General features: G+C 58.4%; 1 protein-coding gene across 9 annotated transcripts; it reads right to left on the bottom strand.

Annotated features, from left to right (window-relative positions):
• Positions 1-452: 452 nt before the first annotated feature.
• On the bottom strand, positions 453-26,607 carry FCHO1 (FCH and mu domain containing endocytic adaptor 1). 9 transcript variants are annotated; one of them, XM_030304174.1, is made up of 29 exons: positions 26,554-26,573; positions 21,565-21,609; positions 21,247-21,333; positions 20,726-20,796; positions 17,527-17,618; positions 16,425-16,499; positions 15,247-15,388; positions 13,464-13,616; positions 13,260-13,364; positions 11,832-11,930; positions 11,642-11,738; positions 10,676-10,720; positions 10,480-10,558; positions 9,952-9,976; positions 9,569-9,626; positions 8,960-9,138; positions 8,850-8,874; positions 8,461-8,512; positions 7,289-7,380; positions 6,659-6,934; positions 4,725-4,837; positions 4,522-4,609; positions 4,277-4,385; positions 3,418-3,573; positions 2,971-3,103; positions 2,325-2,524; positions 1,678-1,733; positions 1,146-1,310; positions 453-729 (listed from the first exon to the last, which is right to left on the bottom strand). In XM_030304174.1, exons 4-29 carry the CDS (start codon positions 20,750-20,752, stop codon positions 707-709), a joined length of 2,664 nt encoding a protein of 887 aa, XP_030160034.1. In that variant the 5' UTR covers positions 20,753-20,796; positions 21,247-21,333; positions 21,565-21,609; positions 26,554-26,573; the 3' UTR covers positions 453-706. The 9 variants fall into 9 exon arrangements, with proteins under 9 accessions (XP_030160034.1, XP_030160026.1, XP_030160054.1 ...); XM_030304166.1 differs by lacking the exon at positions 26,554-26,573 and adding an exon at positions 23,456-23,503; XM_030304194.1 differs by lacking the exon at positions 26,554-26,573 and adding an exon at positions 23,456-23,503 and having other exon boundaries at positions 4,725-4,807.
• Positions 26,608-27,482: the final 875 nt, after the last annotated feature.

The following is a 27,482-nucleotide window of genomic DNA, read 5'->3' as shown; positions in this document are numbered from 1 at the left end:
ACCTTTTGGCTTCAGAGCCTCATAGCTTCCAAGAGCGCTGTCCTGCTCACAGCCACGTCCCATACAGCCTGGCATACAGTAGGTAGTCAATTAATGTTTGTGGATTGACTAATTGATTTCTCTCAGGACTCACAAGTCCCCATTCCTTTGCCTGGGATGCCCATCCCCATCTTGCAAACTCTTATTCATACGTCAGAGCCCCATTTATAATGCCCTCTCCTTAGGAAGAATCTGACATCCCCCTCTGGGTTCCTCTAGTCCCTTCTGCTAGCTCAGATGTCCATGGAGCCCGGGGCGCCTGTGTCTGGCTTTTTCTCCCCCTGGTGCCGCCTTGCATAGTGCGGGGGGCGGGGTGAGGAGGGAACATTAGGGCTCTTATATCTTCCCCACCCATCCAGCCATCTTCCCTCCCTCTCCTCTCCCGGCGACGTGAAGGAAATTTCCTGGAGCAGGAAAAGGCTTATTTATTTTATTAGAAAATAAAGTGTTTATTCAAAGAACGTTAAAAGTCCGAGGACCCGCGTGAGAATTGGCTGGAGCAGGAGTGACCCTCAGGCTCAGCCAGGCTGGGTGTGGGTCTCCTCTCCGCGGAGTCGGGGGGCGGGGGGGGGGGGCGCCCAGGGTCCGGCAGGAAGGCGGGGATCAGTCAGCGAGCACCAGGACAGTGCAGAGCTGGGGCCAGCGGTGCCGGTCGGCCTGTGCGGGCTCAGCAGCTCACCAGGTACATCCCTGTGCGGGTGGCACCGTGAGCAGGGAGGAAGAGGGGGGATCCCTTGCCCCTACCCTGGGACCTCCCAATCTTCCTCAAAGCACCCCTGTAATTCACTCTTCCCGGTGCCCCGTGGGCCCCAGCAGCCCCTGTGGCGGCAGGAGAATGGGCTGGGAGCCGCGTGGCAGTGGGGCTTCCGGCCTCCTGCCTTGGGTCCTGGCGAGGACACCCTACGGGGGCCCTTCCTGACCCCTCCCACTGGGGCCCTGCTACCCCTCCCCACTTGGGCCCACCAACCTGGGCCTCCAGGGCCCAACGCCCACCGACCTTCCCAAACGCCCCAACTCCTCCCCCTCCCCCCGCGCCCTGGCAGAAGCAGGGGGCCCGGCTCCAGGGACGCGCAGCAGCCGGATGGCGGGTGGGGGGGGGGGCATACCTGTGGCAAACCTCCTCTTTACAAGCGACATGCGGTAGCCGCTGCCCACCAACTCCAGGTCCACGCCAGACAGAGTGGCCCCCTCGCTGGTGAACTGGGCGGCCACAGGGCTGGGCGTGCTGGGCCCCGAGCAGGGCTCCCAGCTGGCGGACAGGTGGCCAGAGCCTGGGGAGGCCTGAGGTCAGCCGTGCCCCGGCCTCAGCCCGAGTCGAGTCCTGCTGTGACCTGGGCTCTTCCCGGGCCTTTTGATCTGTGGCCGCCGTCTGCCCCTTCTGACCTCCGCTTGTGCCCCAGTACCCTCCTCTGGCCCCGTGGGGCTATGTGTAATTTGCAGAGGAGTTCTGCCTCAGGGCCTTTGTACCTGCTATGCCTGCCTCCCGCCATGTCCTCCCTCACAGCTTTGTCACAGCCCTTTCAAGCTTTCCTTCGTGCCCACGCTCCTCCACCCCGAGCACATCCCCAATTCTCCCCCATTTTCAATAAGCCCCTCCCACCCGAGACCCCCGCGATCTCCTGCACAGCCATAACTCACCCCCTGCTTCAGACACATCTGGAAGCTTCCAAAGGAGCCGCTTCTCCTCCAGATTCCTGGCATCAAGAAAAAGCTTGGTCAGCTCTCTCCCCGAGAGGACACGGGGAGCCCAGGGTCCCAGCTTGGTCACCTCTCAAGCTACACGACCCCGGCAAGCCAGGTCCCCTCTCCCCCACCTCAGTTTCCCCATCTGTAAAATGGGTGTGGGGTATGGAGCAGCTGGTCCCCGGGGACCCCAGGGCGCGCTCTCTCTCAAAAGAAATAAGCTTCCAAAAAAATAGCCCAGGGCAGAGAGGGGCTGTCTGGGTTCAAATCCTGGTATGACCTCAGATAAGCGACTCGGCCCCTCTGTGCCTCAGTTCTGCCTCCGTAAGTGGGAATGACGGCAGTCCGCACCTCAAGGGGTTGCTAGAAGCCCTGAGCCGGTCAGCGTGTATGGAGCACGTGGAACACGCCTGACACACAGGAAGCCCTTGGTGTCCAACATTATTATGGTTCAGCATGTCGTCCTCGGCTCTAAGCAAGGCGAGTGCACACGGAACGGTTGGACCCACGGGGGACCCTTTAGCTGCTGCATCGAGGGGAGGCCCGGGAGGGTTCTGGGCCAGTGCTGAGCCTTCTCCGGCCTCCCTCCCGCACGCCCTCACCAGGTGGCGGCTGGCTGTAGGCGGATGTTGGTCACGGGCTCCCCCACGGGCAGCAGGATCTGGACGTTGGTGAGGGGCGTGGGCACGGCCGTGGCGCCGGGCCGGTAGCTGTACTCCACCGACACCTGAGTGAGGGTCCCCCCGCACTGCCAGTGGGCGCTCAGCTGCAGAGGCACAGACTGGGGACCCGGGCGGGAAAACTAGAAGGGGCGAGAACAGGAGACAGCACACAGCTGAGGCCCTCTGGTCCTGCCCCAGCACGTGCTGTTCCACCAGGACCTAACTCAGACCCAGCTCAGCATCACCGCTGCATAGACCACTCGGTGGGGCCTAGTCCTTCTCCCTCAGAGACACCGCAGATCGGGGTCCGCGTGACGCCATGTTTCCAGCAGAGGGCGAGAGAGCGCCCGGTTTCGACAGAGCGGTGGGCAGGTGCTGGTGCAGGGCCCTTGGGACAGGCCCTCTTCTAATTTCCATAATGAAACGCCCACCCAGCCACCATTCATTGGCTCCCTCCCTGACTCCCTCCCCTGCTCCCTCTGCTCTCTTTACCCCTCCCCCCCCCACCGCCATTGCCACTGCTTGCTCTCCCTGCCAGCCCAGCCCCTCCCTGCTCCCTCCGTCCGGGCCCATCCACACGGCCCACCTGGTATCTTAGCAACACCACATTGTAGTAGGAGGCAGCTGGATTCTGTTCTGCCTGGTGCTGCAGGGCCTCAGTCAGAGCCGCCATGTTGAGCCAGAAGTCTTTGGTCTCAGGGTCGCTCTGGGAGGGGTCACTACAGAGACCAGGAATAATCACCCCAACCCCTGGGAGGCCCCTTCCCCAAGGTCCTCGGCATCTGACCTACCCCAAGGGCTTCCTAAAGATGCAGATTCCCTGGCTCACCTTGGGGCCAGCAGAGCATGACCCCCACCACCCCCTGGGGGGAGGGTGGGGGGGGATGGGAAGCAAAGGAGAAAAGAAAATGAGGTTCAGAAGGGACAGTGATTTGCCCAGGGCCACACAGCAAATCCCAGGAGGCAGAGCAGGAATTCACCGCCGGGGAGCTCCTGGGCCCCCCTGCCTCTGACCCCCCCACTCCTATAGTACCTAAAGAGCAGGTCAGCATTGGGCTGGAAGTGCTCAATGGCGGACGTGTGCACGAGGCGGAAGCTGAGGACAGGTGGGGGTGGGGTCCCGCTGAACACACGCACGATGCCAGCAGGGAAGGTCATGGTCAGTTCCCCAGTTACTCGAGCCAGGCAGCTGAGGTGGGGGGGGGGGTGAGGAGACTGCGTGTTGGCTCAGGGCTCTGCCGGGTACCTCGTCCTCCCCTCTCTCCTGGCTCTGCTGCGGCTTGTGGCCCCCCAGGCTCCCCAGAAGAAGCAAGGCCCTGACCGTGCCCGGCATCCTCACTCCCAGCCTCCCCTCCTTGTGTCCTTGCCTGGACAGCCATCCAGGCACCGGGAAGAAACCACACTGGGCTGAAGAAGGCAGAAACATCCCCTTTCCCTAGTTCTCTTTTCCTCTAGGCCGCCAGGAAGCTCAAAGCAAAACAGTTATAATACGGTCCTCAGCTTGGGTTTCAGGCCTAATACTCTCTCCTATGTGTGGTCTGATCTTTCCTGCTGAGCACTGCTCCCAGATTATTCCCGGCCCCTCAACTCACCCTTAACCCACCCCGCCAAGGGCCTTGCTCCCTTCAGTGTGATGCGCACAGCAGCCTTAGGGGACTTGCTCTCAACTGTGGTTACAGCAAGGCCCGGGCCCTGCTCAAACAGCCTCTGTGGTTCCCACTGCCCTCGGGACAGGGGCCTGGTTGCTTGGCCCCAGAGTTCAAGGCCCTTCTGTGGTAAAGCAGGTCAGGAAACACACCGGAAGGCTGTTTCTCCTGGACCCTAGACGCATAGGCCCCAGAGAGTCCTGTTTGTCCCTGTCACTGTCTGTACTCTCCCCGACGACTGCGTACCTGGGGCTATGGCCTCGAAAGTAGGCGTGGACGTATTCGGTGAAAGCTGTAGCCACAGGTAGGGCATCCTGGGAGCCCAAGACCACAGGGCTGGGTCCCCGGGAGACTCCTGGTGGAGGAGGGGAGGGGACAGGGACAGACAGAGTGGGCACAGGTCCCAGGCTCCAGAACCCACCCTCTGCCCGCCGGGCCTCCGACGCATCACTTAGTGATGCCCGAGAAGGGCCCAGGGCCGCCCCCCATACCGTGTCCTGCCTGCGACGAGAAGCTAGGCCGTTCTGAGATGGTGCTGGCGGACGAGGAGCCCAGCGGGGAGGGGCTCAGAGACCGGGACTGGGGAAGGAGACAGGCCGGGCTGCGATCACCCAGGAGCAGTGCCCTGGGGCTGCCCGTGCCCCCACCAGAGGCGCCCCCAGCCCCACTCCTGCCGCGCGCCCCCTCACCCTACCAGGTCCCCGTTGCTGCGCGTGAGGGGGCAGGACACCTTCCTGGTGCGGGGTCTCCGGGGCGGGGCTGCCAGACCGTCTCTGGCTGTAAGGTCAGCAGGGACAGGCATCAGGTCTGGGGAGCGAGCGTTAGACAGACAGAGCTCAGATGCTGCCGTGGGCCTCTCGGGCCGCCCCAGAGAAGGGACTCGGCCCCAGACTGGGAGTCGGGCTTATTCTGGGGACACCCCTTGGGTCTGAGGTCTCGGGGCCGCGGAGGGAATTGCCGGACAGGACTGCAGAGGCCATCCACAACCCCCAGCCTCCCAGACACCAGCCCGACGGGAGGTGACTGGGAGCGCGCAAGCAAGGACTGGATGCACAGTCCGGGGGGGGGGGGGGGGGGGGACGGGGGGGACGCGGCAGGCGTTTTCATCCAACATCAGCAGTTCCGTGACCTTCATCCTCTCCGTGAGGATGAGGTAGCCTCCCACCCTGGCCTCTGTCCGAGTCTCACCCGTTAAGATTAACTAGTGACTGCATAAAACTCAGCTTCCTCTCATTTCCCTGCTTCCTCGGTGTCCCTGCCACCCACCCCCCGGGGACGTGCTCCTCTCTTCCCCAGGGCTGCTCAGCGGCGCTGCTGACGCCTGGGGCTGGAGCATTCTCCGGGGGGACCGTCCTGGGCACCGTGGGGCGCTGACCAGCCTCCCTGGCCTCCACCCACCGCAGATGTCCCTAGTATCCCACCCCCCCTAGCGGTGACAGTCTAATATCGCGGGTGACACTGCCAAGTGTCCCCCAGGGGGCAGAACAGGCTTGGTTGAGAGCCCTAATTGCATAGTGCCGCTCAGACAACTCAACTGGACTAGTCTACACCGTGGTCTACACTCACTCTCCTGGGCCCTTCCTTGACCCAGCTCCCAACCGGCTCTTTTCTCTATTCAAGGATGGTGCCAAGCACCCCTGTCACCACTTCTGGGGACCTCATGGGGTCGAAGCCCACAGCCCCCTGACTCAGGCCCCCAGGAGAGCCCATCCCCCACCCCCTTCACTTGCCTCTTCCTCCGACCTGTAGCACTAGGCCCTGCCCTCTCCCGGGTGGCCTCCCCTCCCGCTTCACACAGCTGTGCCTGGGGTGCCCCAAGCTGGACTCCCCCGAACTCAGGGCCCACGGTCCGCCTGACATCTAAAGGCCCAGTCCCAACACGCCCCGGGCTGCTTCCGTCCCACATTCCCTGCCCCTCCTGTCCCTTCCTGGAAGAACGGCCAGCTGCCCCCAAGCCCTCCTCCCTGACCCTTCTGCTGTCTCAGCCCTGTGCCCTCGCGCCCGCGTCTCGCCACCTCCCTGGACTCCCGTCCCCGGTCTCCAGCTCCCACCCTCGCCCCCCAGGTGGACAGAGGGAGCCTGCGATCTGAGTCAGGTGCCGCTACTCCTCCGCTCACGGCCCCTCTGTGGCCCAGACCTTGCTAGGAGCAAAGCTCACATCACTCCCATCAGGTCCCAGACCCCGCACGGGCCCATCTCCCTGCTGACATCACTCCCTCCTCTCCCTCCGCTTCCGGGTCATCGCTCTGTTCCGGCCTCACGGCCCACCCCCCAGCCCCCGAGCTGTTCCTCAGAGGGCCCAGGCAGCTACCCACCACAAGGCCTTTGTACAGGATGCGCCCTCTGCTGGGAAGCACCCCCCCCCCACCCTCCACCACATCCCAATGGCTCCTTCCTCACCTCCAACAAATCTCAGCTCAAATGTCACCTCCTCAGGGAGGTTCCAACCTTCTGAGCCCTCACCAGGCACCTGCCACCTCCACTTTGTTAAATGTCTATCTCATTATTGTCCCTGCCAGGGTGAAGGTTCTGGGCTGTGACCCCGGCCGCCCATTCAGGCCCTGGCCACAGTAGGCGCTCAGTCTTCCCCACCCAGGGCTCTGATGACTCTCAGACTCCTGGACTCACCTCCTCCAGCCACAGCCTCCAGCCCCCAGGGACCCGGGGATGGGGCGAGGGGCTGCGGCGAGTCCGATGCTGGCAGGGGCCGTGTCCCCCTCGACTCGGAGGCCGGTGCCCTATAGCTAGGTGGGCTCTGCGGGGTGCCGGGGCGGGGGACCCAGGAATCCGGGGAGGGGCCAGGCGCCACGTGGGATGGCGAATCCAGGCCGGAGTCCTCCACATTCTCGGGCGACGAGGAGGAGAAAGGTGAGGGGCTGGAGGTGAAGCCGAGGCTGCTGGAGCCTAGAGGGGGGGTTGGGGGGGTGGGGCGCCAGCTCCAGACCCCGCCCACACGGAGGCCCTTTCCTTCCTCCTGCAGGCCACGCCCACGCCGAGGAGGGGCCCACCCCCCTCAGGCCAGGCCCTCCGGTCAGTTCCATCTCCACCGATGCTCCGCCCATCTGCCCATTGTCACCTACACTACCCGCCTTCTCGTCGGCCCCGCCCACCATCTCACTGCCAAGTCTATCTTCTCAGTTGCCTACACAGGACCCCCAAATGCTCCCTCCAGCCTGTCCCCCGCCAAACCTGCCCTGGCAATGGACCCACCCATCTCGCTAGCCAAGCCTGTGGCCCCGAAGTCCCCACCCCCATCACCTGTAAAGTCTTCGTGGTCAAAGGCCGACTCTAGGGGCGGCCCAAAGAGGTTCTTGGAAAACTGCTCATCTGACTGCAGCTTCTCCGCACAGCTGTGGACCAAGCGGAACACAGGGATGGTTTCTATCCTCCCCTCCTCAGGGCCCGTGCACAGACCGTTCCTGGTCCCGAGCTCTGTGTCCCCAGCCCTCCCTGAGGCCACATCCTCCCGTCTTCAAGGCTGGGCTCAAAACCTCCCACCCCCATCCCAGAGCAGCCTCCCGGGCCTCAACTAAAGCTGCCCGCTGGTATCTCCCACCACACTGCCTGCTTTAGTTTCTTCACAGCATCTGGAAGTATCCAACGTGCTCTAACTTGTTTGCTGTTCTTCAAACCCGAGCCACGATGGGGCGCCTGGGTGGCTCAGTGGGTTAAGCGACTGACTTGGGCTCAGGTCATGATCTCACGGTTCGTGAGTTCCGGCCCCGCGTCGGGCTCTGCGCTGACAGCTCGGAGCCCGGAGCCTGCTTCTGATTCTGTATCTCCCCCTCTCTCTGCCCCTCCCCTGCTCATGCTCTGTGTCTCTCTGTCTCTCAATAATAAATAAACGCTTAAAAACAAAAACAAAAACAAAAAAAACCCGGGCCACGAGAATGTGAATCCGAGAAGGAAGACCTATCTTGGGCATATGTCTCTGAACCCAGAATAGAAGGAGTACACAGCGAGTGCTCAATAAATGCTCGTCAAATGAGGGGTGCCTGGGTGGCTTGGTCGGTTGGGTGTCCGACTTCGGCTCAGGTCATGATCTCACGGCCCGTGAGTTCGAGCCCCGCATCGGGCTCTGTGCTGACCGCTCAGAGCCTGCAGCCTGTTTCAGATTCTGTGTCTCCCTCTCTCTCTGCCCCTCCCCTGTTCATTCTCTGTCTCTCTCTGTCTCAAAAATAAATAAACGTTGGAAAAAAAAATTAAAAATAAATAAATAAATAAATGCTCGTCAAATGAACGACTAAGTGGTTCCTCAAATACAGCATGCCCTCAACTCCCTGCCAGGGTGAGAGGAGGGGAGGCAGAGACACAGGGAGGCAGCAGGGGAAGAGGGGAGAGGAGTCAGGGACAGCCCCCACCTGCTCATTCATGTTGGCCCAGTGTGTCCCCATCAAACGCCCCCCCTCCCCCCCGCCTATAGGACCCACCTGCTGGCTCTTGGGGCAGATCGAGGCCTCTGTGGTTTTCCAGCAGCGTCCCCTATGAGAGATACACCACCTTGAGCCTTCCTGTCACCCTGCCTCCAGTGCCCCCTCTGTCACAGACCAAGAGACTAAGGCTTGGGCCTGTCCAGCCAGCTGTCCAAGGTGATCAGCAAGTCGGGCAGAGAGGGCTTTGCGCCCGAGCCAACCTGTCTCAGCTCTCATTTAACTCTCGCAATGACCCCATTTCATAGAAGAAGAGACTGAGGGTCAGAAGGGGTAAGCGGCCTGCTTACACGGCAGGGCTGGGATTCAAAGCCACACTCATACTCCAGGCCCAGCCTCCCCTCTTCGTGCTCCTCCCCACACCCGAGACCCCTTCGGAGGCTGCTCACGTGAAGAGTGGCGTTTCATGGTGCCCTGTGGACAAAGTGGGTGGCGTCAGGTCGGGCGCAGCCAGCCAGCCCCACCGGCCCCACCCGCGAACACCCCTCCTACGCCTCACCCCTGGGCCGGGAGGAAGGATGAGGCTGCCAGCCGTGGCCCTGAGTTGCGCCGCAGCTGCCTCGGGGCTGCAGGCCGGGGCGCGGGCAGGGGCGGGCTTGATGTGCACGTAGAACTTGCGGGGTTCCTCATCATCGAAGTCCGAGTCGCTGGAGGAAAAGCGGGAGGGCTCCGCCGTGCGTGCACCGCAGTCAAGGGGCCAAGCGGATCCCGACACGGGGGTCACCCACCCCTTCCTGCTCAAACCCTTCAAGGCCCTGCACAATCCGGTCTGTCACCACTTGCCACCCCGGCCTCGACACCACGGTTTTGCCCCCAAGTCTGCACAAGCACGCCCGGCCCTAACCAGCAAACTCTTGGTCAGATGCTAAACCCCAACACCGGTGCCCTCTCCTCCAGGAAGCCCCCTTGGCTCTCGCCCTGCCTCTCTTCCTCAGCCCTGAGGATTCTTCGTTTCAATCTGCTTTGTCTACCCTGAAGGGCCCTCCCCACCCCCCCACCCCCCCAGGATGTACGCAGAGAGGGTCGCTATTCGCGGAGGGATCACTGCCCCACAGCGCTTTGTCCTTGCTGTGCCCACAGTTGCCGCCAGGGGGCACCAGGAGGATATTGTTCTGGGTCACATCAGGCCGGACAGTGAAACCTTCTTCATCCACCTCTGGACACGTCTGCGGGGACAGGCAGGGAGTCAGGCTCCCCGCTACCGAACCTCCCTCCAGTCTCTCCCTGCCACGGCCCCTCCCACCTCTGGGCCCGGATTCGGACCTAAAAGCAGTCCCAGTGGCAGTAACAGTCTTCCCTGGTGCAAGCAGGGGCTTGAGGGAACAGAGTACGCCATGGCGGTAAGACTGAGGGGCACCTTGAAGCTAAGTGGGGACATCAGTCCCTCCCACATGGCTCCACACGCAGCCGGGATGAGATTTAGCCCCATGAGCTCCAGGCTTGGGGCCCAAGGTGGGATTGAACCCCTCGCACTTGCAGCCCGGTACTCACCCCTGAATCGGGCTCCAGGGAATCTCTGGGGATGGAGAAAGAGATACTGATGTCAGCTCTCCCACCTCACCTGCATGCTCCCGACCCCCCCCCCCCCAGCACTAGACATGGCGCCTGGGGGTGGCCCCTGGGCCACGATGTCCTGAGCTGGTCCTCCCGGTGATAGGACCCAGGGGTTTGCCTGGGGCTGGGGGCAGTGAGTCTGGAGTTGGCTGAGCACAAGGTCTCCACAAACAGCTTGGCAGGGGAGGAACCTGGAGCTACTCTGAGGGGTTGGCTCCAGGAGGTCGGGAATGGAGGGGCTAGCCTTGGCAGGGAACCACCAGGACTGACCTTGACAAGAGGAAGGATTTGGGATTAGGTTGGGGAGTGGCAAATTGAGCTAGCTGGGGGACAGAGGTTCCGGGATAGCCTGGGACAGGAATTCTCCTGGGGCTACCCTCAGCAGGGGACTTCTGGGATAGCCTGGGAAGGGGGAAGGGATCCCGGGCTAGCCTGGGCCAGGGCTGGGCAGGGGTGCTTCCTCACACAGCTGCAGGGGGCTCCCGTTCCCGCCGGCTCAGTCCTGGGAGGCGAAAGGCCTTGGCTCCCCGCAAACGTTTCATTGCTGAGAACAGATGAGGGGGTGCAGCTGAGCCCTGGGGGTGCCCCCTTCCCATTCAGATCTGCCTCCCGCACCCCCAGCGTCCGTCCAGCCTGGGCATCCAGGCCCAGACGTACTTGCCTTCCTGCAGGGCGGCTGCACTGTATGCCTCAAAATCCAAAGGCCCTGGGATGGAAGAGACGGAGAAACTCAGCCTGGCTGGGAGACCCGGCCCGGGGAAGGGCAGCGAAGCACCCGCGGGCTCACAATGGCACCTGCATCGGAGCTCGAGGCCAGCGGGCATCCAGTGCGCAAGCCAAGGGGCTGAGCCAGCCCCAGAGATGGTCATGAGTGGGATGGGCCAGGGGTTCAGGTCCCCCTTGGGGATGCACTGGATGGAGCGATGCCCAAGTTACTTTTTCTACTTCCGGCATTGCTCACAGGCACTTGAGTGGGTCAGGGGATGGACCGTGAGTCTGTACAGGGGACTGAGGCTCAGAGAAGTCAAGACAGACATCCAAGGTCACATAGCAAGTAGTGAGGAACAGACACAAACCCAGATCTGACCCCAACACTTTTGCTCTTCAACTCCTCCCTGACCTCTCATTTGGACATTGTTTTTTCAAATTGGTCCTTTGCTCAACAGTCCTCAATGGCTCCCTTGGGCCCTCAGGGTAAAGTATGAAAGGCTGGGCCTGGCCTTCAAGGTCCCTCTGTTATCTGGTTGTAAGAGATTTACACATAAGATGGGCCATGAAGGGGTGCCTGGGTGGCTCAGTCAATTAAGCATCTGACTTCAGCTCAGGTCATGATCTCACGGTTTGTGAGTTCAAGCCCCATATCCAACGCTCAACCGACTGAGCCACCCAGGCACCCCTGGGTGTAGATTGCTTAAATAAATAAATAATAATAATAATAATAATAATAATAAAAAGATGGGGCATCAAATACTGTTCCTATGTGGGCTGGGGAGTTAGATTTGTCATCGGCCCGTTTTTCTGATGAGGAAACCGAGGTGCAGGGAGGTTCAGTCTCCTGCCTCTTGAGTCCTGTTCCTTCCCTGTAGTTGTGGCCCCAGAGCCCAACCCCCACGATGTCCCAACTCACCAGGCTTCTCCCGGCCTGTGCCCTTGCTCTCTGCAAACTTCTTCAGCAGCATCTCCACACTGACGTTCTCTATGTTCTGCTTAAACTCCTCGTGCACCTGGGCCAGGCGGATGAAGCGTGTAACCAGGCACGGCCGGGGCCCTCCTGCCTGGCACCCTTTGCTTCGCTTCCCACCCCTGGGGCCACTCACCTGCCCGATCTGCACATGGGTGTCCTCCACGGAGTGGGCGTAGGAGCCTAGCAGTGCCTTCATGTGCCGCAGGTGGGTCTCCTCCATGGCTTGGAAACGCTGAGCCGGGAGGGGAGGGGCAAACAGGAAGGTGGAGGCCACGAGGAGCGGCCAGGTGACCCAGCCTGACCAATCAGAATGTTCCAACCCCCCTGGCTTCAGTGACTGGGCGGGGAAGAGCCAATGAGAGTCTTCCCTGGGACTTTGGCTAAAACTATGGGAAAAGAGACACTTTCATACCCTGAGTCAATGAGATGGTGGGATCCATGTGGAGGCTGCAGGTGGCCACTTTGCTGCGAGCGTGCGCCACTGCCCCCCCCCCCCGTCCCCCCGCAACAAACACACACACCCACGCACACCCAGGAGGGGCATCTCTGCTTGGGAGTGAAGTCCCCAGGGAGAAAAACAGACTCAAAAAGCAGAGAGGCACAACTTTAACACCAGTTGAGTACCTGGATCTAGCCATGCCTGAAGCTCTCCCTGCAAACTTTTCAGTCCCCTGAGCCTTTAATCTTCCTTGTCAGTTTGAATGAAGGTTTCTATCATTTGCAACTTTCTATCACTTGCAGATAGAAAGTCAGAAAAAAAAAAAAATTCCGATTCCTAATCCTGACATTCCAATCTGCTTTTCACACATTTGAGTAGTTCCAGAGAGGCATAGCGTCTTATAAAAAGGTTACATAGGGGCGCCTGGGTGGCTCAGTCGGTTAAGCGGCCGACTTCAGCTCAGGTCATGATCTCGCGGTCCGTGAGTTTGAGCCCCGCGTCGGGCTCTGTGCTGACAGCTCAGAGCCTGAAGCCTGTTTCAGATTCTGTGTCTCCCTCTCTCTCTGCCTCTCCCCTGTTCATGCTCTCTCTCTCTGTCTCAAAAATAAATAAACGTTCTAAAAAAAATTAAAAAAAAAAAAGGTTACATAGCTGGTGAAGAATGGAGACTGGGGCGGAACCCAGGTCTTTCAGCCACCATGAACCATCAGTAGGCTCTTGGCTTCTAAACCCTGCCCTGCCCTGTTCAAAACCCTCATCCGTAACGGTAGAAATTGTAATCCCTTCTAGAGAGGTGTCCATGCACCCAGTACGAGTCTGAAAACATCACATAGAGTGGCTCATTTAATCTTCACAAAAACTCCATGAGGCAGGTACCGTTACTGTTCCCATTTTACAGATGGGGAACCCGAGGCACAAAAAGGATTTGGCTTTTGAAATAATAATGCCAACAACAACAACCACCACCGCAACAGCTAACAGTCTCTAGAATTCTATGCCTTTAAACCTGTGATTCTAAGGCTCCCGGGAGGAGAGGGTTTCAGAGGTTCTGGACTTCCGACGCCCATAGATCCTGGGCCAGGGGATGTGTGGGTCTCCAAGGCACCGATGCCTGCTTCTTACCACAGCCGAATCCAGCATCTTCTGCTCAAAGTCTGCGCGGGCTGAGTTGTATTTTTCCACCGAGCGCCTCAGGCTCTCTGCCGCCTTCTTCGTCTTGGTCTCTGCCTAGGAGGCACAGGGAGGGGATGAGGTCGGGAGGGGACAAGCATCCCCTGGGTCTGCAGAGGGCCGACGGCAGCCGGGGACCCGCAGCCGAAGGCCCACCTTGTCCATCTCCTTCTGGCTGGTGCTCTCCCTCCGCAGCCGCTCCTGGTCCATGCAGCGGTTCAGGTAGTTCTCGCGGGACTTGGGCAGGAGCTGGCTGACACCTGCCAGGACCTGCACGGCGTCCAGGGTGCCCACCGCGTCCTCTTTGCACTGCAGGGGGCGGGGGCAGGGGGAGCATGGGTAGGCCCTGAAGCCCCCAGCAGGTGTCCACTGGGAAATTCCCGGCTCTTAAACCCAGGTTCCACCGATTACTTTTTTCTGAGTATTCTATTGCTTTCAAAAGTTTTAACGTTTTAAAATAGGGGAGAGTTACACATAGTTCCTATCTCAGAAAGTTTCACGGGGTGAGCTCAGGGCAAAACCTACCCCTCCCTGATCCCCAGCCTCTGCCTAGGAGTAGATCTGTCTCCAGAAATAATCAGCACATAGACAAGCAGATGTGTTTGTTCTAGGCCATTTTTTTTTTAATTTTTTTTTCAACGTTTATTTATTTTTGGGACAGAGAGAGACAGAGCATGAACGGGGGAAGGGGGCAGAGAGAGAGGGAGACACAGAATCGGAAACAGGCTCCAGGCTCTGAGCCATCAGCCCAGAGCCCGACGCGGGGCTCGAACTCACGGACCGCGAGATCATGACCTGGCTAAAGTCGGACGCTTAACCGACTGCGCCACCCAGGCGCCCCTCTAGGCCATTTTTTAATGACAAGTAGGGGCAACCTCTGTTTAAGTCACAGCTTATTCAGCTTAATAATCTATTCCCAAGGTTATTCTGTATTAGCCCGCAGAAAACTTCCTTGTCCCCCAGTTCCAAAAAAAAAAAAAAAAAAAAAAAAGAAAGAAAGAAAAAAAAAAAAAAAATCAGGGTAACACACACATAACATAAAATCTATCATGTTAGCCATTTTTAAAAAAACATTTCTTTTGGGGGGGGCATTTATTTCTTTCTTTGGAGAGAGAGAGAGCAGGGGAGGAGCAAAGAGAGAGGGAGAGAGAGAGAGAATTGCAAGCAGGCTCCACATTGTCAGCACAGAGCCCGATGTGGGGCTCAAACCCACGGACCACGAGAGCATGATCTGAGCTGAAGTCAGACGTTTAACTGACTGAGCCACCCAGGCAGCCCCCCAACTCCCTCTTTGGACAGGAATAGATGCGGCTCTAGGCCAATAAAGCTTTATTTACTGGCACTGAAATCTAAGGGTCATAGAGTTTTCACCTATTATGAAATATTCTTCTTTTGACTCCCCCGCCCTCACCATTTAAGAATGTAAAAACCAGGGGCGCCTGGCTGGCTTAGTCGGTTGGGCATCTGACTTCAGCTCAGGTCGCGGTCTCCCGGTTCATGAGTTCGAGCCCCCCGTCGGGCTCTGTGCTGACAGCTCGGAGCCTGGAGCCCGCTTCGGATTCTGTGCCTCCCTCTCTCTCTGCCCCTCCCCCACTCACTGCCTGTCTCTTTCTCTCTCTCTCAAAAATAAATCAGAGCTAAACAAACAAACAAATAAAATTAAAAAAAAAAAAAAAAGCACGCAAAATCCATTCTTAGCTCTCAGGCTGTGCAAAACCAGGCTGGATCTGGTCGGTGTCCCATAGCGTGCAGACCCCTGGTCTAGAATTTTGAGCCTGAAATTTGACCGGGGTCAGGTCTGTGGGACTCTGGGTTTGACGTGGTGGAATCGACTGAATTCGCGGAGGAACACACGCCAGGAGCTGGAGGTTCAAAGGCCCCCTAAGTTCTGGGGTCCTTCCTGCCACTGTCACCACCCGCCCCGCGCCGACACACACACCTTTTTGTGTATCTTGAGCTGCTCCTCGCCATAGCGGAGCACGTCCTTGATGAGGTCCTGTAGTTTCCGTGTCAGCTCTAGGTGACAGAGCGCCAGCTTGTCTGAGGAGACGCGGAAGACCTCCCACAGCGGGGCGAAGGTCCTGGAAACAGGTCACACACACCCAGGGTCCGGCGGGGCCCACCCCCCAGGGGCTCCCCTCAAACAGCACTGCCAGCACCCACCGCGCGCCCCAGGCCCTGCTGAGGCAGCTGCACCACAACTAGGAGGCAGGTCTGTGACAGATGGGGAAACTGAGGCATAGGAGACTCCACAATTCACCCAAGGCTCCTTAGGAAATTGAAACCCAGGCTCTGAGGCCCCAGCATCCTCACTCTGGACTCCAGGCCCCAGCTGATACTCAAGGGCAGCTAAGGCTCAACTTGCCCAAATCAAGTTCACAGGGCTACATCGGCAGAAGACCTCTTTGCCCCCCCCCCAGAACCTTTGCCCCAGAGCAGCCCCAGGAAATCCTGCAGATGCCAATGGGACCACGTCACCTGTGAATCGGGCGTGCACCGCCCCCCCCCCCCTTGTCCAACCTCCTGTCTCATCTGTCCCTCACCCAGACCCTGCAGCCAGCCTCTTTGCTCTTCCTTGAACATGCAAAACCCATGGTTGCCTCAGGACCTTTGCACTGGCTCAGCTGCCCGCCTGGGTCTCTGACCCAGACACCCCTGTAGCTGGCTCCACGCCGCTATCAAGGTCTCAGCTCACGGAACCAAGCCCCCCGCAGAGGAAGCACCTGTCTCACACTCCCATTTCATCCCCTTCCTAGAGCTGTTCACCCCAGGAAGGGACTTTGTTCATGTTTGTAGTTAACATCTATCTTGCCGCACGCCCTACATGAACGTGGCATGCAGGTGACTGGGGTTTTATCTCTCTTGATCGCTCCTGGGCCTCCAGTACCTAGAATGGTGCCTGGCACACAACAGATAAATATGTGTTGAATGAATGAATGAGGAGGAACCGAATGAATGATTTATATTCTCCTGTCCAATTAGCCCCTTGCGTGGGGGAGAGTTGACTCCCTATTCTACATATCACTTGTGTGAAGAGATGTCCACCCAAGAGTAGGCCCCTGATACCCCAGGACCCTATATCCTTGGCGACCCCTGCCTCAGCCAAGGCCCACTCACCCCACGGGGGTCCCGTTACTGGCCAGCTTGGAAAGTTTTGCCATCGCCTTTGAGTAGGTCTCCTCGATGGTGGCCCTGAATAGAATGGAGAAAAGATGCAGAAGGTTCTGGGCACCCTTGGGAGACGCTCCATCCCCTTGGGCCTCAGTTTCCTCATTCAGACAGCTGAGCAGTAGCTCTCAAGGAGGATGGTATAGTCCCCTGCTGGGAGGAGGCATTTTGGAAAGTCACGGGCGAGGTTAAGTAATATGCTTTACTAACGACAGCAGGAGTAACAGCAGTAACAGCATCAGATAAAAAAATTTTTGAGCACATACTACAAATGCTTTATATGCTTCGTCTTGTTTAACTGCGGGAGACGAACTTCTATTACCTTTTTCCCTCTGGACAGACACCGCTAATGCCTACCTAATCTCCACTCACATTTTTGTCCAGGTTAACAGAACCTCGATTTTGTTTGGGGCCACAATATGCCCCGTGAAAACCAACTACCCATGGGCTCATTTTTTGATAGAGGCACCCAGAGGGTACCACGGGCAATCGTGGATGGGTCCGGGAGGGCTCTCTAAATAGTGGCCCCTGTCCTAGACAGCGCAGACAGGTCTCGCTAGACGGCCACAAAGAGAAAAACCTGGTTATAATCTTTTGAACTCTGCCCGGATTCAACGCGCATTCAGCTAGCGAGTGGCCGGGGGGCAGAAGGCTGCCTTGCAATTTCAATGTATTATGTTTTCTGGGATATAGATGTCGGAGCACGAGCATTTCCATGCCGAAATGTCGATTATTTCCTCATACGTGTGTTTTATCATATTCAGGGCATGAGACTGAGTTTTCAGAATTCCCCTTGTAAGTAGGTCATATCACCGTCTCTTCAGGAGGAGGCGTCAGAAACCTGGGAATTGTTGACAAGCGGGCACAGGGCTGACAGTGTTGAGAACCGCTGGTTTCCAGGGCGTTCGAGCAGGTTGGGCAGGGTGTGGAGTGGAGGCGGTGGGACGGGCCGGGGAGAGGTGGGGCGGAGCCAGGGCGGGGCCACGAGGCAGGCGGGGCTGACTGGGCTGCGGGGCGTGGCCAGGTGCGGACCGAGCCTAGGGATCCTCACCTCTCCCGGATGAAGTCGGCCAGCTCCTTGGTGGAGATGGGCCCCTGCTTCACGCTGTGGTACAGGACCTCAAAGCCATGGTTCTTTTCACCCTGCAGGGGATGGACGTGGAGACTGAGAAAAGGGGTGGAGGAGGCATCAAAGGTTGCCTAGCAACGGGGGCGTGGCCGGAGGAGCCAACCAGCGGAAGCCCAACCCCTTGGCGGCGGGGATTGCTTCAGGCCTGAGCCAATCAGCCTGCTGTCTATCCCCTTGGGGGCCTTGAGAGAAAGAGAGAGAGGGAGAGAAAGAGAGAGAACGAACAAGTAGAGGAGGGGCAGAGAGAGAGAGGGAGGGAGGGAGACAGAGGATCGGAGGATCCGGAGCGGGTTCTGTACTGACAGCAGAGGGCCCAGTGTGGGGCTCGAACTCACGAACCACGAGATCATGACCTGAGCTGAAGTCAGAAGCCTAACCGACTGAGCCACCCAGGTGCCCCTCATTTTTTAAAGTTTATTTATTTATTTTGAGAGAGAGGGGCGGGGGCAGAGAGAGAGAGGGAGAGTAAGAGAATCCCAAGCAGGCTCCACACTGTCAGCACGAAGCCCAACGCGGGACTTGAGCCCGTGAACGGTGAGATCATGACCTGAGCTGAAACCAAGAGTTGGACGCTTGACCGACGGAGCCACTCAGGCGCCCCTCAAAATTGGCTTTCCAATCTCGTCCCCCAGCTTCTTCCTCTTGGCCTCGCCAGAAAAATGGCAAACAGTGCAAAGACATATCGTGCCTTCCTACCACTGTCCCTTTGCCTGGGCTGTTCCAGCCCACCAGGGTGCCTCTCTTCCCATCCATCCAAATCCTTCCACCTGTCAAGGATCCGTTCCAGGCCCACCCTCTTCAGACGCTCACTTCCCTGAATGTTCAGTGGTGCTCCCTCCTGCTTCCCAGGGATGTCTCAGAGCCTCCTTTTGCGCCCTGGGTCGCTCTGAGCTAGTAACTTCACCTCCCTGGGCCTCCGTTTCCTCATCTGACAAATGGGGACAAGGACAGCACCCACCTCCCACGGGTCTCGGTGGGATGAGGCTCGCAGCGTGCTGAACACAGGGCTTCCTGCACGGTGGGGAGGGCTCAGCAAACAGGCCCAGCAGCCCCCACCCCCACCCCCGCCTGCCCCACCCAGGGGATCCTCGAGTAAGGCTGCACCAGGCACCGCTGCCCAGGCCAGCATCTGGGGCTGACTTGCAGCCAACCACTGGCCCGTTTCCCAGACCTGGCAAGGCCCCCAGTGGTATCTGCCCCTCTCAGGCTGTGCTGGCAGTGAGGGTCCTAGGAGGGGGTGTCTTGGGCCTGTGTCTCTTATCAGAACCTCTCCGGACTCCAGTCTTGCCCCCAGGCCAACCCCAGAGGGATCTCTCTAACACAGCTTGATGATGTCCCTCTCCTGCTCACACTTCCCTCATGGCTCCCCAGTGCCCTCTCTGCCTCCAGCCCTGCCTTGGCCCAGTGGGACCAGGGCTTCCCTCTCTGGCTTGATCTCCCCTGACTGGAGGAGCCTCCTTCAGGCCAGCGACACCCAGCAAAGAGCCACCAATACAGACAATTGATTAAAAGAAACCTTGCCAGTGAAAGACATCCCACGGTACTCCCTGAGTCCTCTTGGGAGGCAGGAATTATATCCCCTTTCCCAGATGGGAAAGCTGAAGCCTGGAGACACAAAGTCACTTGCCCAAGGGCTCCCAGCAGAGCCCCGGATCAAATCCTGAACTCAAAGCCCTTATCCACTCTGCACCAGGCTATCTTTGGGTGGGGAGTGCATCGGGGGTGGCTTCTATTTTCTCTCTGCTGATCTGGATTTTCTGCAGCAAGCTTGCATGCCTCATGCAATTAAAAAAGAATTTAAAATAAATGTAGGTGCCTCATGCCATTAAGTGGAATTTAAAATAAATGTAGGTGCCGCTGTCAGGGTTCCAAAACGTGGGCAACAACTGATCAGCAAACGGTCAACCTCCTTACACAGAGGCACCAACAGGGGCTCAGAGAGGAGCGGGGCCCCTTGCTGGGGTCACATAGCTATTCAGAGACAAATCCCGGGAATCTGACCCTTGGGGAGTCGGTGGAGGTCAGGCCCCCTCCCCCCTCTGCCCCCTCCCCCCACTCCCTCCCAGCAGGTGGCAAGGGGGTGAGGCCCCTTTAAGAAAGCAAGTGGCAGTAAGAGGAGCCCCAGCTGGGGAGGGGAAAGGGAGGGAGAAGGCCTGTTGCCAGGGGCAACCAGTTACCTAGCAACAAGCTTCCTCTGGCAAGCTCAGGGCAGCGTGCAACTGGGGAAGGGGCTTTCTGCCCCGGTCCTTCCTAGATTCTTCTGTTCATACATTCCCTGTGGCTTCCCAGTAGCCCGGCCCTGGAAGAGGAGTCCTTGTGCCCTCAACTAGTCAACCTTGTCACGCTTCTGGGCTTTTGCTCAGGCTGTTCCCCCTGCCTGGAATGCCTTTCTTACATCCTGGAAAATCTCAGCCCTCCAAGCCCAGGGGAAACATGGCTCTCAGCCCTCCTCTGGTTGCCCCCAAGTCGGGGGGCCCAGCCGTGACCCTGCAGGGCTGCGGATCTCTGGCTGGCTCTATGATTCCCAGACTGGGGGCTTCTTGGGGTCAGAGCCAGGATGAAGCCCCTTGGGGGCCTCCTCAGGTTCCACAGTAGGTTGGGTGTAGAGTAATGATGGAAGGGAGGGAGGGAGCAAATGAATGAATGAAAACAACTTTGTCTCACTGGCCCCCTTGGGTCACAGTATGTGGTCCCCAGCCCGGAAGGCACAGGGCTGAGGGGGGCCACTAGGGGCCAAGTCAAGAAACCCCCCAACTCTCCAGGGTGGGAAAGACGTGGAAATTCCCTGGCTGAAATGACCCTGGATCCTGGAAGTTCAGTCCGGCGCTGGGTTTGAGCCCCGACTCTGCACTTTCTCACTAGGCAACTTTAGGAAAGAGAATCCTACTCTGGGCCTTAGTCTCCCTGTTGAAGCTGGGACTTGTCCAAGGTCACAAGGTCCATGAGGTCTGAGGGTATAGATTCATATCCAGCCTGACTCCTCCCACATTAACTTCGACACCTTGCAGACCCTCCACCTGTCCAAGGCTCTGCCCATAGGCCGCCACATACCCCCAGCTCTGTAAAAGTCCCCACAGCCCTTCCAGGAGCCCCCATCAAAATAAAAGTGCATCTTACTTACCCAAAAGTGCTCCCCAAAATACGACATCCTGATGGCCTCTGTGGAGACCCCCGCAGGTTCCTGTTTAGTGCCTGTCCAAAGAGAGGCAAATTTGAGCTACAAAGCCATGGCCAGCTTGGGCCTAAGAGGGGAAATTCCAACTATCCTCCCTGTGGAAGAGGAAGAGAAAGGATGGAGGAGGAACCAAAAGCCCCAAGGCTGGCATGCCAGGGCCCCTGAGATGATTCATCCCCAGGCCTGGCCCAAAGTAGCCCCCATTCTAGCGGGGACAGATCAGGATATAGATGTCCCAAGTCCTGTGCAGTCAGAGCTGGACTAGATAGAAGGGTAGGGGCTGGGGAGCTTGGTCTAGAGGGAAAGGCACAAGAGTAGGGGTTTTTAAGCACAAATAGGAGTTCACTGGGGGGCTGGAATACTGGATGAGCCCCTCAGCCTGAGCAGAAAACCTCAGGGCCATTTCACAGATGGAAAAACTGAGCCCCCCACCCCCCCCCCGCCCCCTGCAGAGGGAAGCCACTTGCCAAGGTCACACAGCCAGGAAATGACAGATTTTCACCCTGGGCCAGCTGAATCGAGACCTGAGCACTCAGCTCCACGCTGGGCAGCTCCTGTTGGAAAGGGTCTGCTGAGAAATGGACACTGGGACTGTGATCAGCCACAGGGGGGCTGGGGTCCCTGAAGTGTCCCCAAGGACCCCTGGGGGTCTCCCAAATCCCTCTACACCAGTCCGCATCTCATGCACGCTCTGGAATGGAGAGCTCACCCCTCACCATGATGACCCAGCCGGCAGTGGGGGCCCCCATGAGTCCCAAGCCCGACTCCCAGAAGCCACTGTTCACCTGGTGTCTGAGTCACTATCCAGCTCTGTGCCTCAGTTTCCCCATCTGCAAAACAAGAGGGAATGCCTAGAAGGGGTCTTGTTGGGGGAACCCAGGCCTCCCCGCAGAGGGGGGCTGGGCCAAGCTGCCTGGCAAAGGAGGGACACTTGGTGTCCTTGGCACGTTCTCGACGCTGGGCTTGTCACAGGAGCCCGCAGGCCTCATCCATAATTCATGACCCCTCGGGCAGCTCAGCAGCAGCTGGGAGCCTAGGAGGCACAGTGGCAGCAGGGACAGGGCTGGTGACCGCAAAAGGGAAAGCTCCTTGGGCCTCACTGGGAAAGGACCAAGCAAGGACCTTGGACAAGGCTGCCTTCATTGAGCCTCAGTTTAGCTAACCTTAAAAGTGAGTTTAATTTGAACCATTGTCATCGAGCCCCAGGTCCTTTGACTTCTCTAAGTCACCAAGCACCTACCATGTACCCATGTGGTCAGGGCAATGCAAGGGTCCACGAGAGGGACCCGAGGTCTGGGTCCTGGGTCTGGTCCCTGAGGAACCCCCAGCCTAGGGGTGTAGAGCCAGACGCAGACGCACCAGTCCTGCAGGATCAGGGCTGGGCCAAACGTTAGAAGGGACTGTAGGAGCCTGGACTGAAGGAGGGGGGAATGGGAGGTGGGAGGTTAAAGCATGGATAGGAGTTCACCAGGCAAAAAATTATTCCATTCAGCAAATACTCCCGGGGCGCCTGGGTGGCTCAGTTGGTTAAGCGTCGGACTCTTGGTTTTGGCTTAGGTCACGATCTTCGCGGCTTGGTGGGTTCGAGCCCCCTATTGGGCTCTGTGCCTGCTTGGGATTCTCTCTCTCTCTCTCTCTCTCTCTCTCTCTCTCTCTCTGTTTCTCTCTGCCCCTCCCCCGCTCATGCTGTCTCTGTCTCTCTCAAAATAAATAAGTCAACTTAAAAATACGTGTATTAAAAAAATATTTACTTCCAATAACCACCCTGTGCCGGGTGATGCTGGGGACCTTGAGAAATCCTAGTCACTGTGCCCTCCCAGAGGAAACCCAGTCTGGTCCGGAGCTAGACTGACCTCCCAAGGGGGAAAAGCCCTAAATTCCCATCTCATTTCTTCATTCCTGACCACGATTTGGACCCGGAGTATCTCCAGATCCCTTAGGGCTGAGCTGAGTGATATGGGAGTACTAACCTCACGTGGCAACTGAATTTTAAACGAAGTGCAATGAAATACAATAAACGCCCCCCCCCGTCCCCCCCCCCCCATCCCAGCTCCTTGGAGCCAACCTTGCTTCCAGGGCTGGTGGCCACCATATCGGACAGCACAGAGAGAGAAAGTTCTGCTAGAAGATGCTGCTTAGAGGATCCTAGGAGCCCCCGGGCCCAAGTTCCTCAGAAACCGAGAATCTCAACTGTTTTCACAGCTCGGATTAGATTGCCCCTCCCCCCCACAACGCGACGAGAGCCAGTATGTTTGTGGGTCGGTACCCAGCTCCCCCCGACAGGTACCCGTTCATTCAGCCTTCACAGCCACACCATGAGGCTCCACCCCAGCTTTACAGATGAGGAAACTGAGCCACAGAGAAAGAACTCACTGTCCCGAGGTCCCTGTGATTTTGTCCCTGGCCTGCCTGCCAAAGAACTCTCGTTTGGAACCACCGCATGCTGCTCTGGGGGTCCGTGGTCCCCCCTACTGCCCCACAGCCAGGCCCACCACTCCGAACCGTAATGGGGGACAGAGGGGCAGAGCGAAAGGTGGCCGCCACGCAAGCTCCTGCCCGGCCCAGGAAGTGACACCTGCTGCTTCTCCAGAAACCCCAGGCCAGGCAGAGCCCCCCCCACCCAACTTCTGTTCCTGAGGGGGGCAATGGGGACCTCCCGGCAGGGCTCGAACTCACCAGACAGGGCAGCGAGCGGAGCTGGGGGCCCCCCGACAGACAGGGTGGGCACCAGGAGATAGCCACGCGGGCCCCTGCCACTTCCGTCAGTCAGCACCAAGCCCCAAGGAGGCCTGTGTGCGTGGGGGACAGGAAGCTTACCCTGCCCCGCCTACCTCCCAACTGCCACCTCACCTCCCCCATCAGACCAGCACCCCTGGGACCTCCCTGGAACTGGGCCGGCCGAGGACGGGTAAACTGAGGTACCTGAACCTGGGGCCCAAAGGCTGGGGCTGTTATTACCCAACAAATAACAATCATGACAACAATTGTGAAATAACAGCATGCCCTAAATTGCATCTGTCCTGGGCTAAGCTTTCCACATCTCCCCATCCTGAGGTGGGCTAATGATGCCTGCTTTGCAGAGGGGAAACCAAGGCTCAGAGAGGCTGGGAGACCACATGCTCGTGTTTGTACAGCCGAGGCTCAAACGCAGGGCTGCGTGAAAACTTTCACGGGCCCCTTCCTCTAGCAAAAAAAAAAAAGAATTTAAACTACATGTTACGATTGCATTGGCACAGAAATGCATATATTAATATTACATGTTAAAATGTCTTCTTTGACCCCAAAGCTCATCTTCTTCCCTTCTGATTTTGAAAGAGGTTAAGACACTTCCACGGACCTCTCAAAGTATCGTGTCTGAGACACGGTGGCCTCTGTATCTGATGGAGAAAAGAGGTCCATAGCACCAGGGCAAAGCCCAAAGATGGACAGGGACTTGCCCAAGGTCACACAGCAGGCTGTCAGTTGACCGGGATGCCCCCATCCTCTGGCTGCCTGGAGGAGAGAACAGAGCCTGTCTGACGCCTGCCCCAGGAGCTGCCAGCACCAATTCCCCCCAAAACCTGGGGCTCTGCACTGGGTCGAGCACGTGAGTAGACCCAGGAGCAGATAAAAAAAGACAGGAATAGAGTCAGCAAAGAAGGCAGGGCTCACTAACTCTAAGCCACCTGTCCAAAGCCCCTGACCTCCTGCTGTGACCTTGGGCCTACCCTGACCTCTGGGCCTCCAGGGTCCTATGGAAGAGGCTCTGACATTTTGCTCCCCGCAGACTCCAGTTCTGTACCCAGTAGGGCCCGTTTGGGGTTTTTCTCTTCCTTTCCTGTGACTGGCCTCTTGGCCCTGCTGTTTCAATGACCATCTTCTGTCAGGAACTTCCTCCCTTCCAGGCCCAGCCACCAGTGACCTTTGCACAATCCGGGTTGATTCTCGCTTCAAGGCGGTGTCTCAGCGTGGCCATTACCCCGCTGGGGAAACTGAGGCACACGCCCCATGTCATACGGCGCCCAAACTGTCAGGCTCAGGAAGTTTTCAGTCCTCCCCACTAGTCTCTTCCCTCTTTGTCATCTATTTGGCAAACACCTATTGAGCACCAACTGTGTACCTGGCTGCCGGGCTCTAGAGACACAGCAGCAACACCCTTGAAGACTCTCCTCTCTCCTCCCTGCTCCCAGGCAGCTGTGACCCCATTTATGGTCACTAATTTTGTAATAGTATTATAATGACCATGTCTGTATTTACAGCGCTCCCATCTTCCCACGTCTCTTATGATCTTCCAAGGGGGATTCAGCCCATTTCACAGAAGAACACGCCAAGTCCCGGGGCGGTGGGGGGGGGAGAATCGAATTTAAACCTGGGGGTGTTGGACTCCCAGGCCCACACTCACCCCTGTGTCCACTGCAGAGACAAGAGATGGGCTGGCCTGGTGCCTCCCACCTCCTCCTACCCAGGACCCCACCCAGGAACTGGCTTACCCCTGGCGTGGGTGACAATATGTGGGTCAGGGTGTGCCCCAGGCAGTCCCACCGGTAAGACCAGGGTGGTGGAGCCCCTGTTCTAATGATCGCAGCTTGGTAATATATTTTACCGTCCGGCAGAATAGCCCTTCCGGCAATGCCAGAGTGACCACGAATCCATTTTGCGGTGCAGTAAACTGAGGCTCAGAGGCCGGCAAGGCATGTCAGGGGGTCTCCCAACCCACTGCCCTCTCACCCCCAAACCACTGACATCTTAAGCAAAAGGGGAAGTTCTAGTTTGGCTAATGATGGAGTGTGTGGGTTTCAGAATCTGTGGAATACAGCCTCTGAAGCCCTCAGCCCCATTTTCAAAGGAGAAAACCAAGGCTCAGGGAGGTGCTGTCACCTGCCCAAGGTCACCAGTGAGGCAGGTCCATCAAAGCTGCCTCCTGGTCCCCACTGCGGCTGGGGCAGGCAACTCCCAGATTTGAGGCAGATGGAGGGGCCGCCCACCCCACAACCCTCCTCCGCACCCCACTCGCAGTCAGCCTCCGGCAAGATCCTAATTTACCTCGATTTATTTTAATCTCCAGAACAGATGCTGGCTGCCCACCCCCCACTGAGACAGGGACCACCCCCAAGTCCGTGCTCCAGGCCCTTCCAGGCCTTGCCTGGCCAGTCCCCATGCTGACCCCTCCCCAGAATTCCAACTTTGGGGGGGGTCCCTGCAGAGGATGCCCGTGAAACGCCCCCCACCTCATCCTTGCGGTGGAGGGCTGGGATAGAACAGTCCAGGGGAGGGGCCCGGGGACCACCCCCCACCCCCAGCTCCTCCTCCAGGCAGATCAGGGTTCACAGTGGAGAAAAAAGGGAAGGGGGTTCTTCATTTCTGTCCTCAGGGGTCTGCAGACCAGAGCTGGGAAGAGGGAAATTGAGAGTGGTCTCCACTTCGGCTGTCCTGGGTCCCAGGCTGGAGGGAGAGCGGCGCCCCCATCTTTGCAGCCCTGGAACCTGCACCCAAATCCAGGCTTAGAATAAAGAGATTTGGGGAGGGGTCTCACGTGATAGCCGCCCTCCTGCACGCTCCGATTCTAGGCCAGGAGACGGGGGAATTGGAGAAGGGTCCCTATCTCCCTCCAAAGACCCCCGATTATGGCCGCTGGGAGGCCGGGCGCCCACCGCGCAGCCCCCAACCCCCAATTTCGCCATCCCTCATGCCCTGCCGCGCCTTTGCCCCCAGTGGCTTCCTGGGCTACTGGGCGCGGTACGCATGAGGGAGTGCGCGGGCCAGGGGATTCGAGGGGTCCCGAGGACTGCACTCACCTCCCGAGCTCTGGCCGAGCCCCGCGCCCGCCGCCACCTGCGGCTCGGTCTCTGACACCCGAGCCCGCCCCGCCCCTACCTCCGCGGTTGCGGCGCGGCAGCCGCCTGGCTCCGCCCCCGGGGCGTGGCGTAGAGAGTCCCCACCCACCCGACGGCGCCCGGGGGCAGGGGCGGGCTTGGAGTCCGCGCGGTCCGCCATTGGGCCATTCAGGCGGCTGGCTCCGTCGGTCCGGCGAGCTGATTGGCTGATCCAGAGGAGCGGCTCCTTTTTTTTTTTTTTTATCACCCCCCCCTTCCACCACCCGCAGTTTATTTGCATAAGTTAAAGCAACAGACGCCTCTCTCGCCACCTGAGACCCAGGGGGAGAGGGACGGGGTGACCATAGTTTATTGAGGGCCCACTGTGTGCCAGGTACTGAACAGAGCTATTTGATGTCCCCCACCGACAAGCTTGTGGGCGGAACCTTATCGGACCTTATTGATTCTCAGTTTATAGATGGAGAAAATGAGACTCAGAAGGGAAGAACTCCCTCGGAGGCCACACAGAGCAAGTCCGCATCCTTGGCCCCAGGACTGGGAAGAACTATCCCCAAGAATGCTGTCATGTCACAAATCAGAAAGGCTTCCGCCCCCCTCACCTGGGCCCTCATAAAATGAGATTTATACAATGCACCTGTCATTCAGCCCTCCATTGGAACACTAGGATGATCTCCCGGCCCCAGGCCTGCTCCCCTAGCTCAGTAAGGGTAGCCGAAGAGCATGCGCCCCGAGTCCCATAGTCTTTTCTTCCTGTCATCCACGTTGGTCCTGCTGGCCCTGTGTTTCTGAAACACCCCAATTTGTCCATTTTCCTGTAACTCCTCACCCCGTGGCTCAAGGTCAGGCCGAGTCATCTCCAGCCTGGATGCTGCCTTGGCTTCCTACTTGGG

Source organism: Lynx canadensis, chromosome A2 (assembly GCF_007474595.2).
Source record: "Lynx canadensis isolate LIC74 chromosome A2, mLynCan4.pri.v2, whole genome shotgun sequence".
NCBI classification, from domain to species: Eukaryota; Metazoa; Chordata; class Mammalia; order Carnivora; family Felidae; genus Lynx; species Lynx canadensis.
This window is presented reverse-complemented; position numbering and strand designations above follow the sequence as displayed.

Coding starts and splice junctions, on each gene's coding strand:
- FCHO1 (XM_030304222.1), bottom strand. CDS start 20,752: ATGTCGTATTTTGGGGAGCACTTTTGG. Junction 11,931..13,259: donor AGATGCTGGATTCGGCTGTG/GTAAGAAGCAGG, acceptor CTCCCGGCTCAG/CGTTTCCAAGCCATGGAGGA. Junction 730..1,145: donor AAAGAGGAGGTTTGCCACAG/GTATGCCCCCCC, acceptor CCACCCGCACAG/GGATGTACCTGGTGAGCTGC.